The sequence below is a fragment of the Perca flavescens genome, chromosome 21, assembly GCF_004354835.1.
Source record: "Perca flavescens isolate YP-PL-M2 chromosome 21, PFLA_1.0, whole genome shotgun sequence".
NCBI lineage: Eukaryota > Metazoa > Chordata > Actinopteri > Perciformes > Percidae > Perca > Perca flavescens.
Genome location: NC_041351.1, coordinates 25,340,453 through 25,357,723, shown reverse-complemented (window position 1 = coordinate 25,357,723; position 17,271 = coordinate 25,340,453). Strand labels below are relative to the sequence as shown.

At 41.7% G+C, this 17,271-nt stretch overlaps 1 protein-coding gene across 3 annotated transcripts in view; it reads left to right on the top strand.

Annotated features, from left to right (window-relative positions):
- The window catches only part of fasn (fatty acid synthase), a 106,285-nt gene that overhangs the window by 54,035 nt on the left and 34,979 nt on the right, over window positions 1-17,271 (top strand). For all 3 annotated transcript variants that reach the window (XM_028567291.1, XM_028567294.1, XM_028567293.1), the window contains 7 exons: window positions 182-297; window positions 712-887; window positions 1,043-1,234; window positions 1,353-1,433; window positions 7,869-8,054; window positions 8,220-8,399; window positions 10,291-10,494. In XM_028567291.1, the coding sequence (XP_028423092.1) occupies window positions 182-297; window positions 712-887; window positions 1,043-1,234; window positions 1,353-1,433; window positions 7,869-8,054; window positions 8,220-8,399; window positions 10,291-10,494 (1,135 nt within the window). The remainder of the gene's footprint in view (window positions 1-181; window positions 298-711; window positions 888-1,042; window positions 1,235-1,352; window positions 1,434-7,868; window positions 8,055-8,219; window positions 8,400-10,290; window positions 10,495-17,271) is intronic.

Sequence of the window (17,271 nt, the reverse complement as noted above, 5' to 3'; positions counted from 1 at the left end):
TAAAACTAAAATCTAAGTTAATATTTGCCCATTATTTAGTAGAATATAACAAGCTGAAAGTAGGATAAAAATGCTCTGCCTCTCTAAACTCCTGAACCTCAATGACCGCTATTAAAACTGATCCTGCATTGCCTGGGAGGGAAAGAAAAATAAACATTTTCCATACATGTTTTCTGCACAGGCCATCCTGAAGCGCAGTTTGAAGTCCACATGTTCCATCCTCCCCTTGATGAAGAGAGGCCACACCAACAACCTTGAGTTCTTCCTCTCAAACATTGGCAAAATCTACATGAGCGGGTCAGTAAATGCCTCATTCTCTCTGCATTTAGTAACTTTTGGTGCATTGGTGTAGTTGGGGGGACCTGTTGCTCTAAATGGGCTTTGCAGTGAACCCTGTTGAATGCTTCTCCTCGGAGTACTCTTGGAAGCAGCTTCAGATACTTTCAGGTACTCTTAAATGTAGCCGGTGTTATGTCTGCACCAATCGCGGACTGCCGTATTTCTAGCTCCACTTTTTAGTATCAGATCAGTGTGCTAGGTACCTCAACAGAGGTGAAAAGAAAAAACAGGATGGAATGGAACAGATCTATTGGTACCATCCCTAACTTTTGACAGTGGAAACGCACGAATAACCTAATTTATGTGTTAGGAAATTACCAGACTGCTTGGTGAAAACGAAGCTTTAGAATTATTTTTTATGCACCTCTTTAGCATCAACGTGGATGGTAACAGCCTCTGCCCAGTGGTGAAGTATCCTGTGCCTGTTGGTACCCCTCTCATCTCCCCTTTGGTACAGTGGGACCATGCCCAGACCTGGGATGTCCCCAAGGTAGAGGATTTTTCCTATGGCTCAGGAGGATCCAATTCTGCATTTGTCTATAACATCGGTAAGAAATGGACATCCAAAATAAAAAGCAGTTCTTCTTCTGCCTTCTTGTGTAATATAAAAAAAAAAAAAAGAAAGAAAAGTCAAACTATGCATTCTTATTGTATTTGCTCACTTGGTGTGCTCTGTGTCCAACTCTTCTTTGACCAACAACAGACATAAACCCAGAGTCTACAGACTACTACCTAATTGGACACTGCATTGATGGGCGTGTCCTATACCCAGCGACGGGTTACTTGGTGCTGGCCTGGCGTACCTTGGTGAGAAGTCTGGGGGTTGTAATGGAAAGCACACCTGTAATCTTTGAAGACATCACAATCCACAGGGCCACCATCCTGCCAAAAACTGGTGAGAGCAGAGTAGAGCAGCAGGGGTTTGAGTATGTGGGGTTATTCTTTTATTGTTATAGACTGATCAGCCTCTCATTGCCTCTCTGTCTTCTCTTTTCCCTTTCTGTTCCTCTCAGGCTCTGTCCAGTTAAAGGTACATCTCATGCCTGCCACCAACAAGTTTGAAGTTTCAGAGAATGGAAACCTGGCTGTCAGTGGTAGGTAGTTTTTGTACATACAGTGTTTTTGACGGTGCAAATAAACAGGGCAGTCTCTGGACATGGTGGTTCCAGTCCCAGAAATTCACAGGCAACCCTGGGAGGACTGTTGTTTTTATTATTTGGACATGAAAAAGTCTCCTAGAATGTCTTGTGCACTGATGAAAAAAAATGTATAGTCTCTCCCATATAATATGAAAAAAACAGGCCTTTTTTTCATATTCAGAGAACAGTTGTTGTCATTTCCAAGGCAGCAGCGCCAGTGTAGCCTACCAGTGTTGCTTTCAGCCCAGGCTAAAATTACTTTGGAAACCTATACTATTATACTATACTATTGATAATGCTTGGGGGGAATTTTATTTCATAATGTCACATTTATTTATTACCCTCTCTCCCTGCCTCCCTCTGACTCTCTGTCTCTACCCGCCGGAGACAACTTCGCCCAAAGAGACTCTAACCAGCTGAGGAAATAGTATTTCAGTTCACGGCTGTAACTTTACCATTACGCCACTGTTACCAATCCCAGCAAACTTTCTGTTGCCGCTTGCTGATCTGGCAGAGAGTCACCGGTTGTTCGGGATCAGATCATGGGGATCAGACCTCCAGGGCTGGATCTAATATTCTAATATTAGCTGCTGCAGCTAGCTAGCTAGCAGCTAGCCACCAGCCCTGTGACCTCGGTCCCCGCGGTTTGCTCCCCGGTGCTGACTGACTCTGGTCCGTCTGCAGAGCTGGCGTTACCAGATCTAGCTGAGCTGGGAATTTGCCGCGCTCGTGAATTATTCATATTTTCTTTTCTTTGCAGATAGTGATATGCTATGATGCACTGATGCCAGGCAGGCTTGCTAGTTGCTTTTAGTTGGAGTCTGTGAGATAACAAAACTTCCTTTGAATATAACGTGCAAATAAATAGACGGAAATAAATAAAAGTCCCCTGAAATAAATAAAAGTAAAACATGCATTTAGGCTATTGAACTATAATGACTAATGCCTGTTTTCATATGTATTGTCTCATTTATGTATTTCATGATCGATTTCATAGCCATATTTATGTAAAGGGGGGCAAAAAAACTGATGATCAGTCGCTCAGGAAGTTACAGGCTACAGTTTCCCTCAACTGCAGCCGGGACATTCTAAAACGCTTAAAGGTCCAATATGTAATATTTGTACTGTAATAAATCCAAAAATGATACCAATGCCTCATCAGATATTACGGAAACATGTTAAACTGAAATACTATCTTTTCTGACAACAATGCTAATGTCAGTATTTTTTCTTTTTGAAATTTACATTCCGTGACGGAATTTATGTTTATGTTTTGATCTGTGTGTTGTTATCAACGGCCAGGTTTGACAGGCAGGCCGGGTTGCCAGATATACCTGTAAAAACGTAAACCCAGCACGCTACAGCTGTAACGGTAGTACAGCCATGAAAGCAGCAAACAAACGAACAGGATCAACGGATATAGATTTCTACATGACATAAAAAAAGAAAACATTATGTTTCTAATAGTTGCGTGACCAGAGACGTAACAACCCCCTGGTAAATATTGGAGATGTATTTGAAAGATGGAGACAGCTTAGATCCCAAAAGGACGCAGAGTTGGCTTATTTTCTCCTGAACAGGTAAGCATTAGCTTCGGGCTAATTTATCACAGCTACTAGGGATGGGCATTTTTTGTCATGTCAACATTTGTGTACTCACATTGAATTATATAGCTAGAGTACCCGAGTTGGTTACTCGCAAAAACAATTGAGACACAGCGGTTCAGCCGAAAAAGTGTGTCTGTCAGTTGGTTACAGAGCTCAGCGTGAGCACGGGCTTTTATGACTGTCAATATAGCCAGCATCTACCGTTGGCTACTCGGCTGTGCTGTGGAGTAATGTCTGGCTATGTGAGAAAAGCGTCTAGCAACATTGTTGTGAATGCTGCGGTCTCAGCCTGGCAACCCCCGTGAACTTCGAGTCTGGGCAGGAGGGGGCGGGGGAGACGACTCTCCAGTATTTTGAATTGGTAGTGCAGTAACAATTTTAACCGCTAGCTGCCAGTATTACATACAATATTACATATTGCACCTTTTTAATGTGAAAAAGCTTAACGTGAAAAAGCTTAATGTGGTTTAATGTACCTAAACAATGATCAATCAGATATCAGTTAGTTATCAGTCAGCTGACGTCCATAATAATTTGACTTTGGGTTAGATTTTTTTGACAGTTTTCAGTGGTTATAAGGAGCAATATGAGAGAGAAATTTGGTAATCATTGATCATTGTTTAGGTACATTAAACCACGTTAGCTTTTTCCTCGCCATAGGCACCAATGAAGAAGAAAACGTTAATGTGAGATAACTTCTATAATCGTTGGATTTCGGTTTAGTTTTTTTGACAGGCTTAAGTGTTCATGACAAGATATGGCCATGAGAAATATATTGATGGTTAAGCATTTTTTTTCACGTTAAGCCACCGTGTCCCTTTCAGCCTGGGTTAAAGCAAATATGGTAGTGTATGTTTTGGTCATTCGATTTTCATTTAATGAAATACACAAATGAAGCAATACATATAAACATATGCATTAAGGTTTCCAAAGTAAGTTTAGCCTGGGCTGAAAGCATCACTGGTAGACAACACTGGTGCTGTTGCCTTGGAAATGACGTCTCTTATATGAAAATGAAAATCAAAGCAAATTTAAAATTTCTCCCATCCCCTTTTGACCATGAAAAGGAAAAAAAAAACTTTTATTTCTATTTCAAATTTTGTATTTTAAAACGAAAATCAAATAACCATTCATTTTTTGTTTTTTAATACCTATTTATGAAATGAAAATCGAATGAACGAAAAAGGACATTCACAATTAGTTCTTGCCCTTGTATTCCAGCCACGATAATAACACTTCCAAAAATGTTTTTATTAAATGACAGAAACATTAAATATGAACCTCAAAATGTGAAATGGAAAAGCTTAAATAGAAATACTTAAATTAAAATCTCAAATGGAAAAAAATAAGTAATTTTGCACTTAATCATTTTAAGTTTTATCCTTTTAATTTTACATTTGGTAATTGCCTTTTGACATTTTAAGATTCACCATTTAATATTTCTATTTAACATTAAGGCTTTTCATTTTGAAGTGACACTTGTCAATTCAAATGAGGAGGCGTGGGCCAACGGTTGGTGGGAGGGTTGAGAGACTTCCAGCTGACAGCGGGGTCTCTGGCTTCACTGGCCTCAAGTGGTCTCAAGTCCGACAATTTTCGTCTGTTATTTCACCACTAAATTCACTTCTGAGACTTTTTTATGCGCGAAATCAACTATGTAGAGTTTGAAAATGGGAAGTTTAAAAAAAATGTATGGCCAATTGCACATTTGCTCTGCTATATTGTCGGACTCTCCAGTCTGACGTGAGAGACCAGTCAGCTGGAAGTCTCTCGGGTGACCAGACGTCCCAAAAAATTTGGGACAGTCCCGAAAACCAAGCAAATGTCCCGAATACCGAATCCTGCCCTAATTGTCCCGAGAATTAGAGCAAAGTCTCAAGAGCAGACTCTCGAGTAGTAGCCGGGAGAGTTTAACTACATCTCCCTCCAGCTACACAGATATCTAACCCTGTGTTCAGTACTCTCAGACATGCCGTGACCCAACCGTTTCTACAGTCAATATCTAAAGCAGCTGGGTGCTCTCCTGCTGCAGTCCAGTAGTCAACGTGTTTGTTTTGTTTGTTTCATAATGTATTAATAATAATAATAATTGTATTTTTAGGTTTACATGACAGACAGTTGAATTCTTGAATAAAAATGAATCATTTTGGTGCGGAGTTTTGATATTCATGTCACCAAAAAAGAAAAGGTCTTCAGCCTTGATTTAAAAGAACTGAGAGTTGCAGCGGACCCACAATTAGGTGTGGATCATAAAAAGCAAAAAAAATAAATGTAAACAACTCTCCCGAAGAGAAACGGGTATCTCTCTCTCCTGTGTGTGTGTGTGTGTGTGTGTGTGTGTGTGTGTGTGTGTGTGTGTGTGTGTGTGTGTGTGTGTGTGTGTGTGTGTGTGTGTGTGTGTGTGTGTGTGTGTGTGTGTGTGTGTGTGTGTGTGTGTGTGTGTGTGTGTGTGTGTGTGTGTGTGTGTGTGTGTGTGTGTGTGTGTGTGTGTGTGTGAACCGCAGGTTCCAGTTAATCATATGATGGACATGTGTTGTGATATTTAAATAAACGATCTGTCAAAGGCAAAATAAAAGCCTCTTATTTACGAGACCGGTCTGAGAGACCTCCAGCTTACAGCAGCATGACTGGCTGAGCAACACTTTATGGAGCTTCTCAACTCCGTTAACTTTGAAGCAAATTGTCAATTCGGCAACGATTTTCGCAAGACAGCCTATAGTGAAATAGCGGACGGAAATTGTCGGACTTGAGACCCTCCAGTCTAATGTGACAAGCCAGCTGGTTGCGGCCGGCATTGCCTACTCGCCAGTCGGCCAGTGAAGCCAGAGACCCCGCTGTCAGCCTGAAGTCTCTCAACCCTCCCACCAGCCGTTGGGCCACGCCTCCTCATTTGAATTGACAAGTGTCACTTCAAAATGAAAAGCCTTAATGTTAAATAGAATTTGTGAATCTTAAAATGTCAAAAGTTAATTACAAAATGTAAAATTCAAAAGATAAAACTTATTAAGTACAAATTATTTCTTTTTTTCTATTTGAGATTTTAATTTAAGTATTTCTATTTAAGCTTTTCCATTTCACATTTTGAGTTTCATATTTGATGTTTCTGTCATTCAATAAAATATTTCAAAGATTTCAGTTTAAGCATTTATGTTTAAGCTTTGCATTTTAAATTTGACTTTTAAAGTCTTTTGTGGGCATTCAACCCATGGCTTCTGTTTTAAGTTTGGCAGGATACAGGATTCGGGAATCTCACCTCTCACTCATGAAGCTTTTTCTTACACTCTGGAGAAGTCTGGAAATAGCATTATGTTGTTACTTTGGCAGGATAATTTGCCCTTGCCCCTTGCCTCCTGCAACACCAGGTCCCGGTCCGATGATCTTAGGAATCTCATCAGAAAGGTCCTGGGTCTGCCTCCTGCCTGGGGCTGCTGGCCGGCGGTTTTGTGTGCACGCTCAATCTCAATCTCTCCCTTAGTCTCCAGTAACTCCCAAATCAGCTCCTCCAAAAGCTTCACCGTTTCTCCTACTTTCTTACCCTCAGGGATGCCCACAAAACGGACATTATTGCATCGGAATCGATTTTTAATAATCTTAAATTTTTTCCCAAAGCATATCCAATTCTCTCTTGTAAGCGGCAGGATACAGGTCTCTCCCTCTCGGCTGCATCTAAACTCTCCACGTGTCTCTCAACCTCACTCATCCTGGTGACCAGGCCAGAGAGAATTTTTGACTACCATCAAAAAAATTTTGCTTTGAATTTCCTTCAGACCTTTTCTCTAGGGCTGCGGATATTTTACAATTATGTCACCAGCGACATGTCGTTAGCCTGTTCCTTTTCTGCCACAGTCCCAGCACCAGCGCCATTTTGACCCTTTCCAGCCATGCCTCCACCACGGTGCATATGCTGCTTAATATCTTCACCACCCGCCAAGTTTTTAGATTTTTGGCATCCGGATTTTTCTCGTTCCGGCGGAGCACAAATATCTCTTGTCAGAATCTTGAAAAGGATAAATGCAGCAGTCCACTATACGGAACTTGTCCTTCATCCAACTAGTTTGCCATTAGGTCACGTGATACCTCATCTAATGCAGTTTTACAGTTTTTCTCTATCATATAATTTGTTTTATCGTTTATTGCTGATGCTGAATTGCCTTTAGCCTACAAATGTAACTTAAAGTTACCTTTTGTAAAGAATTGGTGTGTTTAAACTTCACCTGTGGAAACTTTCACTGGCTAGGGGGCAACTCAGTCGCTCCAGTCTTTATCGCGATGAAGGGCTACCGCAGTTGCACTACGAACGCCGTTCTGCACATTTGATGCAGCGACGTAGCTAAGTATTTGAGGGCCAGGGGCCTAAGATTACATTTAAAATGATTCCCTTTTGGTAAATGTATTGTTTATTTCAATGCTTTAAGAAGCTAGTGGCGGTTTGCTTTTACAAGTACAATTTTAAGAACACCAAGTTAAGGGGGGCAGCTGGGAAGGCAAGGCTCTAGAGTTGGGGGGGAGGGGACAGCTGCCCTCCTTTGCTCCCTTCTCCCCTGCCCCTACTTGTCCCTCAACTACTCTGATCTATATGGTCATACATAAGTGGGAAACTGTAGTTCTAAACTCATTAGCATCAGGTGTAGTATATAAGCTGCAGTGGGTTCTAAGATTAATTCAAGTTTCCGCAATGGAAACGTGTGAGGCAGCTAGATAGACCAGAGAAAATAAAAAATTCTAGAAAATTGTCTTCCCACAAATCTTTGCCATCTGATCGTGTTCCACATGTAATTTTCAGGTAAGGTCAGCATTCTGGAGGATGCAGCCCTTGATTCATTCCGTAGTCAGATAAGTCAGCAAGCTGCCAACAATGATGGTGACCCCAAAATGAAGCTCACAGCCCATGATATCTACAAAGAGCTCCGACTGCGTGGCTATGACTATGGAAAGACATTCCAAGGCATCTTGGAGTCCAACAATGCAGGTGTGTGTGTGTGTGTGTGTGTGTGTGTGTGTGTGTGTGTGTGTGATCACTGTACTGTGTTGATACTAATAATAATAATTAAAAAAAAAAGTAATTCTCTGGTGTAATATATATTTTTTGCTGATTGGCTACTGTCTACTGGCTACTGTGATTGGCCCTTTTCAGGAAACAGTGGGAAACTTGAGTGGACAGGAAACTGGGTGACCTTTCTGGACACCATGCTGCAGATGATTGTGGCCGGGCTTATAGGTCGTAGTCTGCGTTTGCCCACTAGGATCCGCTCAGTGTGTGTTGATCCAGCTGTCCATCTGGAGAAGGTCTGCAACTACACTGATGGAAAGCAAGGTTCAATTCAATTTTATTTATAATATCAAATCATAACAAGCGTTATCTCAAGACACTTTACAGATAGATTAGGTCTAAACCACACTCTATAATTTACAAAGACCCAACAATTCCAGTAATTCCAGTATGTGTATCTGCACACAAATCTACCCTGACACATGTTCCTGTTTCATCATATGTATGCACCCCCGGTACGAATAGCCTAGGCCACACAGCTGAGCTATTCACACCCTGTGACGTAACAATAAAAACACGTTGCTCGCAAGCACCAAAATCATGGCCGACATTCATCTTCCTTGACAGCAGAAACTGGCATATTAAGAAAGTTGTGTCTCTAAAGTTTATAACAATTGAATTTCTAGCGGAAAATGGATACTACAGTTGCGCTTTCTTCAGTGAAAGCATAGAACTGTTAGTTTGTTAGTTAGTACCTATTTTTTGTATACAGTATGGTTACCTAGCAACCGTGGCTTAAAGACACCAAGTGGTCAACGGTTGTACTACATTCCACAAGAACTGCTAGAGGAGTGCTATGGCTTGATTCCCCAGTGAAGAGATCTTGTTTCTTTCATTTTTGATTGGATAATTTGCATTCCATTGCGCAAGTCAGGGCCCGTCCCCCAGGTCGAGATCCACGCAAGTGTATCAACGTCTCTCTGAAGTGTGCGAAATATTGGACACTGCAACGATTTTATTTAGGCCACAGAACAATATAATGTGTAAAACATGAGTTGTATGGATCACTGTGTGTAAATAGAGGGTAGCCTACGCCAGGGCACAAACATCATCCACTTCTAATTAATACACTGGTACAAATAGCATACATTGATAATCATACCCTGTAACAACAAACTGCGCATGCCCAGAAAACTGGCGGACAGACGCTTTTATCCAAAGTGACATACATATACAAACACTTAGTGTGTTCAGCATGTTGTAACTCATATAAAGGTGATGTCAACAATAAGAAGCTTCAATTTTGTGATTGCTATATGACTTGTTATGCATGTCTCTGCGCAGCTGTAGCCGGCTCCTCTACAGAAAACAACCCTTGGAACTAGCCTGCCTTTGACCACGCATTAGCCTAATAGTAGCCCATACATGGCGATACAGCTGTTAAACTGTTAAAAACAAAATTACTGTACAGCTGGTAAATAAACCCTTGCACTTTGATAAGCATCAGAACAGGAAAAGTGTGAGATTTTAAATCTGTGTTTTACAATGCTTCTTTAACCTGTTGAGGAGTACAGTCACAAATATGTGATCAGCTGCTGCTGGGCCGCTGAGAGTACGGTCACAAATATGTGTTTAGAACATAAGCGCAGTATTATGTCATAAGGAAATATTTAGATAGATTTCCACTTTTTTTTTTTAAATGACATTGTGTGATCAATACGTACAGGGGTGCAAATAGCATACATTGATATTTGTACCAGACAGGGTGCACCGGGGTACGAATAGCATTCACTTCTAATTGCACCAGGGTACGAATAGCATACACTGCTAATTGTACCAGGGGTGCAAATAGCCTCACCCATATATAAATCACCCAGCCTTAAAGCACAGGCCACATAAAAATGAATGCTGACACTAATTCAGCTGTTTTAGAAATGATGATAAACAGAAACATGTCTAAGGATGAAAGAAATAAAAAAAAACACTACCGTTTTACAGTAAAAGCAGATTGACTATATCTATGTAAAGAATTTCTCTTTGAGACCGATTCTAGCAGCACACATATTGGTACTGTATACACAGAAAGGTTCACGACCCCAAAAATAATTTTAAAACACCCGTTTCTTCCTTGTGTGTACAGATTGTTTATGTTGGATCTGATAACCTTCTGTAAGTCCTGAACTCCAAATTGAACTTTTCTCTCTCATTTCCGTAGCCATGGATGTCCACGTAAATCACTGCCTAGACAACATTGTTGCTGGTGGAGTCCAGATCTGCGGTCTGCACGCCACTGTGGCCCCCCGTCGACAACAGCAGCAGAGTCCCCCCACCCTAGAGGAGTTTGTGTTTGTTCCCTATGTGGACACAGAGTGCCTGGCATCCAATGGGAAACTTGCTCAACAGCTGAGGCTCTGTAAAGGTACAATAGATAAACCTGTCTTTGTGGCTGTATCACTTTTCATAACTTCAGTTGACAGCTATAATTTTGGATCATATTCTTTTTTATGATACATTTTTTATTTCTTTTTTCATTTTAAAGAACAATAGAACAGACAAACACACTTGAACCAGAACAACCACCCTCTCCCACCCCCCACCCTCCGCGGTCTTGAGAAAAAGAAAGCAAAAACAAACAAATAAACAAAAACAAAAACATAAATCACACCTTACCTAGTCGCTCTCCTCTACTTCCTGCGATGCTGAGGTCATTAGGATTGATACCTCCAGGGAGGGGCAGCCAGGGGGGAGGGGCAGCCAGCGTTGAGCTATTATTTTCTTGGTTACGATTGAGCCGGCTAACCAGACTTTCTTTTGTCTCCCAGCAGATGTAATTTAGAGTCAAGTAACAAAACAATCTGGTCAGTAGGAATTCAACATCCTATCACATCAGATATTATTGATGTTGTTTTATTCCAAAACTGATGCACCTGTTCACACTCCCAGACCATGTGCAGGAAAGTTCTAGTTTGTTCAGGTTGACAGACAATGTCCCTGTGCAATAGGGAGTAGGAATGCCTTTTTAGAGACGTATCTCTTCTGAGGTGTCCAATATGTCCGGTGACATATGTTGAAGTGGATCTGCTGATGATTTGGGTTCTTGGAACAGTGGGAAATGTTGTCCCAAACTGTCTCCCAATTAATTACGTTCCCCGGGCTCACCTCTTGCTCCCATTTCTTTACTATTAGGAGTTCTCCTACGGATGCTTGCATTAATTTAGCATAAATCCTGGACACTAAACCTCTTGCAGGAAAATCAACAAGCCATTTAATGATTGGGTGGGTTTCAAGACTGTTCCCCCATGGTACTCATAACATTTTAGGGCTGACCTTAAGCGAAGATAAAGGAAAAAGGAAGTCCTAGGGATCTCAACGCTAGTTCTCAGGTCCTCAAAACTCAAAATACCTTCCCCATTGAATAACTGGTCTAGAGTTTAAATACCTCTGTCACTCCACTGGTTAAAAGACACAGAAATTAAGTGCATGTTGTGCTAAATTGGGGTGCTCAAATGCCACTTATTTGTGTAGTGTAGTTACCCCTACACCTGTTCAAAGTTGGTCAATGTGTTGGTGATAATAGGGCCATAGGCTAGCATACACCTTTTTTGGACACACCCCAAGGCGAGGTCTTGCAGTCTTAGACTTCCAGTGAGGTTTTGCTCTATTTCTCTCCATGGAACTGTAGAGGAGGGGTCTATCCACACTCTGAGGGCCCGTAGCTGAAAGGCTCTATGGTACACTTTAAGGTTGGGGAGGGCCATGCCTCCCGTGTTCATGGTACGTTGCAAAGTAGAGTATTTTAGCCTAGGTTGTTTACTATTCCAAATATACTGCCAGATTACGGCATCAAGTTTCTTCCAGAAGTTTATTGGCGGGGGTAAGGGGATCATTGTACTTAAGAAGTTCATACGAGGGACTATGTTCATTTTTTAGAGATCGCAAATAGCATGGGAGAACGCGGGCATCCTGTCTCGAGCCCCGTGTGATGGTGAATGGCTGTGAATGCAGGCCATTGGTTGAGACTATGGCCGTGGGATTTGCATATAAAGTACGTACCATGTCAATAAATTTGGCTCCCAAACCAAGCTTCTCCATTACTTGCCACAAGTAGTTCCATTCTAGGCGGTCAAAAGCCTTTCTCGCATCCAGTGATAAAATCGCTGCTGTTGTTGGGCGGTTTTTGGCTTCTTCTATTACATGAAGTAATTTGCGTATATTGTCTGCAGCTTGATGCTTTGGTATAAACGCTGATTGGTCAGGGTGGACTAGCTTCCTGATGAAGCGTTGTAGACGTAGTGCCAAGGCATTGGAATTAAGCTCAATATCAGTCCTAATGAGGCTGATTGGCCTGTAATTCAAGCACTCCGTCGTTGCCCTTTTTGTGTATGACCAAAATTAGTGCAGTGTTGGTTTGTTTTGTAAAATGATTTGTGACTAAAAGAGTATGTGTAGATTTAGAAAAACAAGTCTTAAGAGATTGCTCTAACGATTTACAACGTTCTTCCAACTTCGCAATCCTTGCCTCTCTCTTTTTCTTCAAATTTGCTGCAAAGGAAGATGTGAAATCTCTAATAAATCCTTTAGTGGCTTGCGAGATATACACCAGGTCTGAAACTGAGCCAGTATTGATTGATGTGAACTCCGCTAGTTTGCCTTCAAATTCTGTATTAAAAGCTGTGTTTTGGAGAAGGGAATTATTTAATTGCTACCTTCTAGATTTTTCTCCTAACATATCACAATGGAATGTGGTTATCAGTGCATTGTGGTCAGACAGGATTGCTGGTTCCATTGCTATTGTGTGGAACATTGCCTTAAGTTCACTGGAGCACAAAAAATAATGCGGGAGTGGGTGAGGTGACGTGTGGAAAAAAAGGTGTAATCTTTGCTAGGAAGATCGTGGGATTCCATCCTGATTTAAATCTAGTACCGCATTCATGTCTTCCCCTATAGTTAATGAGCATTCATTGAGAGAAAGCAATTCATTGGTCAGGCGTGGGAAAAAGCTTTCATCATATGTAGCCGGTGCATATACTGAGACGAAGGCTATTTTCCTACTCCTTATCATAATACATATAAATGATATCCTGCCTGAAGAGTCTTTACTACTTTTGTCTATGGTGAGTGTGCTTCTCCGTGACAGCAAAACAATGGAGCCCTTGGTTCTGGTGTCGTCAATAGATTTGAAAATATTTATTTTGTACACGATTTACATCTCTTTTACACAAATGTGATTCTTGAATAAGCGCCACGTCTGTTCTTCCTTCTTAAATAGTCCAGGAATTTAGCTCGTTTGATCAGCCCATTTATCCCCCTGATGTTAACAGAAAGCATTGAATCTTTGAAACTAATTCCGAACCATCTATTAAGTTCTGAAATAAGCTGTATGAAATCAAATCAGCCATGTAGGAGTAATAGACATACAGTGCATACGGAAAGTAGTCACAGCGCTTCACTTTTTCCACATTTCATTATGTTACAGCCTTATTCCAAAATAGATTAAATTACTTTTTTTCGTCAAAATTCTACACACAATGCCACATAATTTTTTAAATGTTTGCAAATTTATTAGAAATAAAGAACGAAAATATAATATCTACATAAGTATTCACAGCCTTTAATCAATACTTTGTTGTGGCACCTTTGGCAGCAATTACAGCCTCAAGTCTTTTGGAATATGAAGCCACAAGCTTGGCACCCCTCTCTTTGGCCAGTTTCGCCCATTCCTCTTTACAGAACGTCTCGAGCTCCATCAGGTTGGATGGGGAGCGTCGGTGCACAGCCATTTTTAGATCCTTTCAGAGATTTTCAATGGGATTCAAGGCTGGGCTCTGGCTGGGTTACTCTAGGACATTTACAGAGTTGTCCTGAAGCCACTCCTTCGATATGTTGGCTGTGTGCTTCGGGTCATTGTCCTGTTGAAAATGAACCGTCGTCCCAGTCTGAGGTCAAAAGCGCTCTGGAGCAGGTTTTCTTCCAGGATCTCTCTGTACATTGCTGCATTCATCTTTCCTTCAATCCTGACTAGTCTCCCAGTTCCTGCCGCTGAAAAACATCCCCACAGCATGATGCTGCCACCACCATGCTTCACTGTAGGGATGGTATTGGCCAGGTGATGAGCGGTGCCTGGTGTCCTCTAAACATAACGCTTGGCATTCACGCCAAAAAGTTCAATCTTTGTCTCATCAGACCAGAGAATTTAGTTTCTCATGGTCTGAGAGTCTTTCAGGTGCCTTTTGGCAAACTCCAGGCGGGCTGCCATGTGCCTTTTACTAAGGAGTGGCTTCTGTCTGGCCACTCTACCATACAGGCCTAATTGGTGGAGTGCTGCAACAATGGTCGTCCTCCTGGAAGGTTCTTCTCTCTCCACATAGGAACCCTGGAGCTCTGTCAGAGTGACCATTGGGTTATTGGTCACCTCCCTAACTAAAGCCCTTCTCCCCTGATCACTCAGTTTAGAGGGACGGCCAGCTCTAGGAAGAGTCCTGGTGGTTTCCAAACTTCTTCCATTTACGGATGATGGAGGCCACTGTTCTCAATGGGACCTTTAAAGCAGCAGAAATTTTTCTGTACCCTTCCCCAGGTCTGTACATTGAGACAATCCTGTCTCGGAGGTCTACAGACAATTCCTTCGACTTCATGCTTGTTTTGTGGTCTGACATGCACTGTTAACTGTGGGCCCTTATGTAGACAGGTGTGGGCCTTTCCAAATCATGTCCAGTCAACTGAATTTACCACAGTTGGACTCTAGTTAAGCTGTAGAAACATCTCAAGGATGATCAGTGGAAACAGATTGCACCTGAGCTCAATTTTGACCTTGATCGCAAACGCTATGAATACTTATGTACAAGTGATTTCTTCATTTTTTTATTTTTAATAAATTTGCAAAAATCTCAAACAAACTTTTTTTAAGTTGTCATTATGGGGTATTATGTGTAGAATTTTGAAGAAAAAAATTAATTTAATCCATTTTGGAATAAGGCTATAACATAACAAAATGTTGAAAAAGTGAAGCGCTGTGAATACTTTCTGTATGCACTGTAGATTATAAAATGTAGTCTAATCAGATGCTCCTTATAACTCGGCTCCAAAGCTCATACACTATAATTTCGGCCAGCTATTACGCTCTGAAATAGACTATGTGGGAAACAAACCATGTAAGAGTAGATTATAGATTATAAGATAAGTGTTGTCATGCTTTCAGCCTCATCAAACATCCCTCCAAAGTCAGTACATGCAGTGTCCTCGATTAAACTTGCACAGTTTTCCAGATGCACCAATCCACAGTCCTCGGGTCCGTCCGCTCAGCTTCCCGCACCGGAGGCCTGCACGCCGCCCTCCAGGCCTGTTAACAGCTCCCGGTCTGGTCGCAAAGAGCTCAGCGTGAGCGTCACGTCTCCTTCCTTCATCTCCAAATCTCAACAGAACTTGTCCGCCTCCTCGGGTGCAGTGAATGCGAGCGTTCTCCCACCGTGGATTACTCTCAAAGTTGCCAGATAAATAAGAAAGTTTGGGATGCCTTTAGCATGCAGCTTATTCTGCGCTCGTATAAATCCCTGGCGCCATTGTACGGTGAAAGTGCTGTAGTCAGGCTTAAAGCGCAGCATTGCGTTGGAATCGCAAATCGGACCTTCCTGTTGTACTTTCCTCGCCCCCTGAATAATTGCTTGGCGGTCTTGATATCTTAGACACCTGAGAATCAGCGTGCATATTGCTGTCCCCTTGCCGTAGATTCTATGTGCTCTGTCAATTTCGATGGTAGCCCTGTTCTGTAGGGATGGAATCCACTTTGGCAACTGTTTTTGCAAAAATCCAATTGGGTCGTCTTTTTCGCTACCCTCTTTCAGCCCAATGACTCAGATGTTATTTCTTCTTGACCTATCTTCCGGTTCAGCCAACTTCAACTCAAATTTCCTCTGGTCATCAATGCAGGCTTTCACCGTGTTTCTCATCTGTCTGCTGTCCTTCTGGGCCTCGTCTAGTCACTGAAATAGATATCTTACTGTAGTTCCCTGCCTCTCCAGCTCTGCCCTGATGTGTTGAAGCGAGGTGTCATTTTCTGCCAACGCTTCCTTCTCTGCGATGCGTACCACTGATTGAAGCCCGCTTTGTTGCTTTTCCAGGACCCTGGCCATGGCCTCCTCCATAGGTATGTCCGCGTTGCATCCGAAACCTCGCTAGCCGACGCCATATTAGCAGAGTTGGCAGAATTCTTTGCTCGGTTAAACGGCAGCGGGGTCTGCTTTATCGTGGTTATCGTGGTAACAAATCAAAGGATTGGCGTTGAATGAAAAATAATAGACCTGGTTTTTAATAAAAATACGGAGATGGGGCGGAGAGCTCATCTTCGAGCAGCCATGCGGTTCGTCGGTCACGTGATCTCCATTTTGGATCATATTTAAAGCTGTTCAAAATAAATATTTAATGCACACCTTTGACTGAGTAAAACACTTACATAAACATATCTGTGAGTGTATTACAGTGAACATACATGTATATACTCTGTTGAGGAGACTTGATTCTGAGTGGCTGGAGAGTGTGTAGTATTTCCAGATTCCAACTCTGCTTAGGTGTAGCATCCTTTTTAGCATTCTACATTAGTGCTCATAGTTCTGGTTTTAGGTGTTACAAGGCAACAGTTTCTCCTACTTGTTGTAATGTTTTACCAAACTTGATAAAGAGAGTGTGAAGTAGTAATAAAGGCTAAGGGCCCTGCACTTCAGTTACAAGAATTGCATACAAATGAAAAATATTGCAGCTTGAGTGCTTTGTGTGAACTGTTCAAAGACGTGAGCAGAGAGGCTCGCCGATGCATTCCAGATATCTAGCATGCTAAATAACTGGACCTGTCTGCGAGCTACTGCCAATGGAAGTGCAAGACATGGGTTGAGGGGAAACCTGGGCGAGGAGTGGACTGTAACAATAGGGACTTAACTGTATGTGTTGCATTTGTAACACAGACCAAAATTGTTGTTGCACCTAGAGGAAATTTTATGAACACATTGCAACGACAACACCCCCATAACACTTAATTTCTTTTTTCCTTTTTTTTTATCGCAGTAAATCAGTGCACCAACAACTTGGAGCGCTTGTTTCTGTTCTTGTGCACGGTATTACATAATTTCCTGTGTCCATTCTATTTAAATGACACTGCTTTTTATCATTAATGAATAGGGGGGAAAAAGACTATTTAGACTTTTCT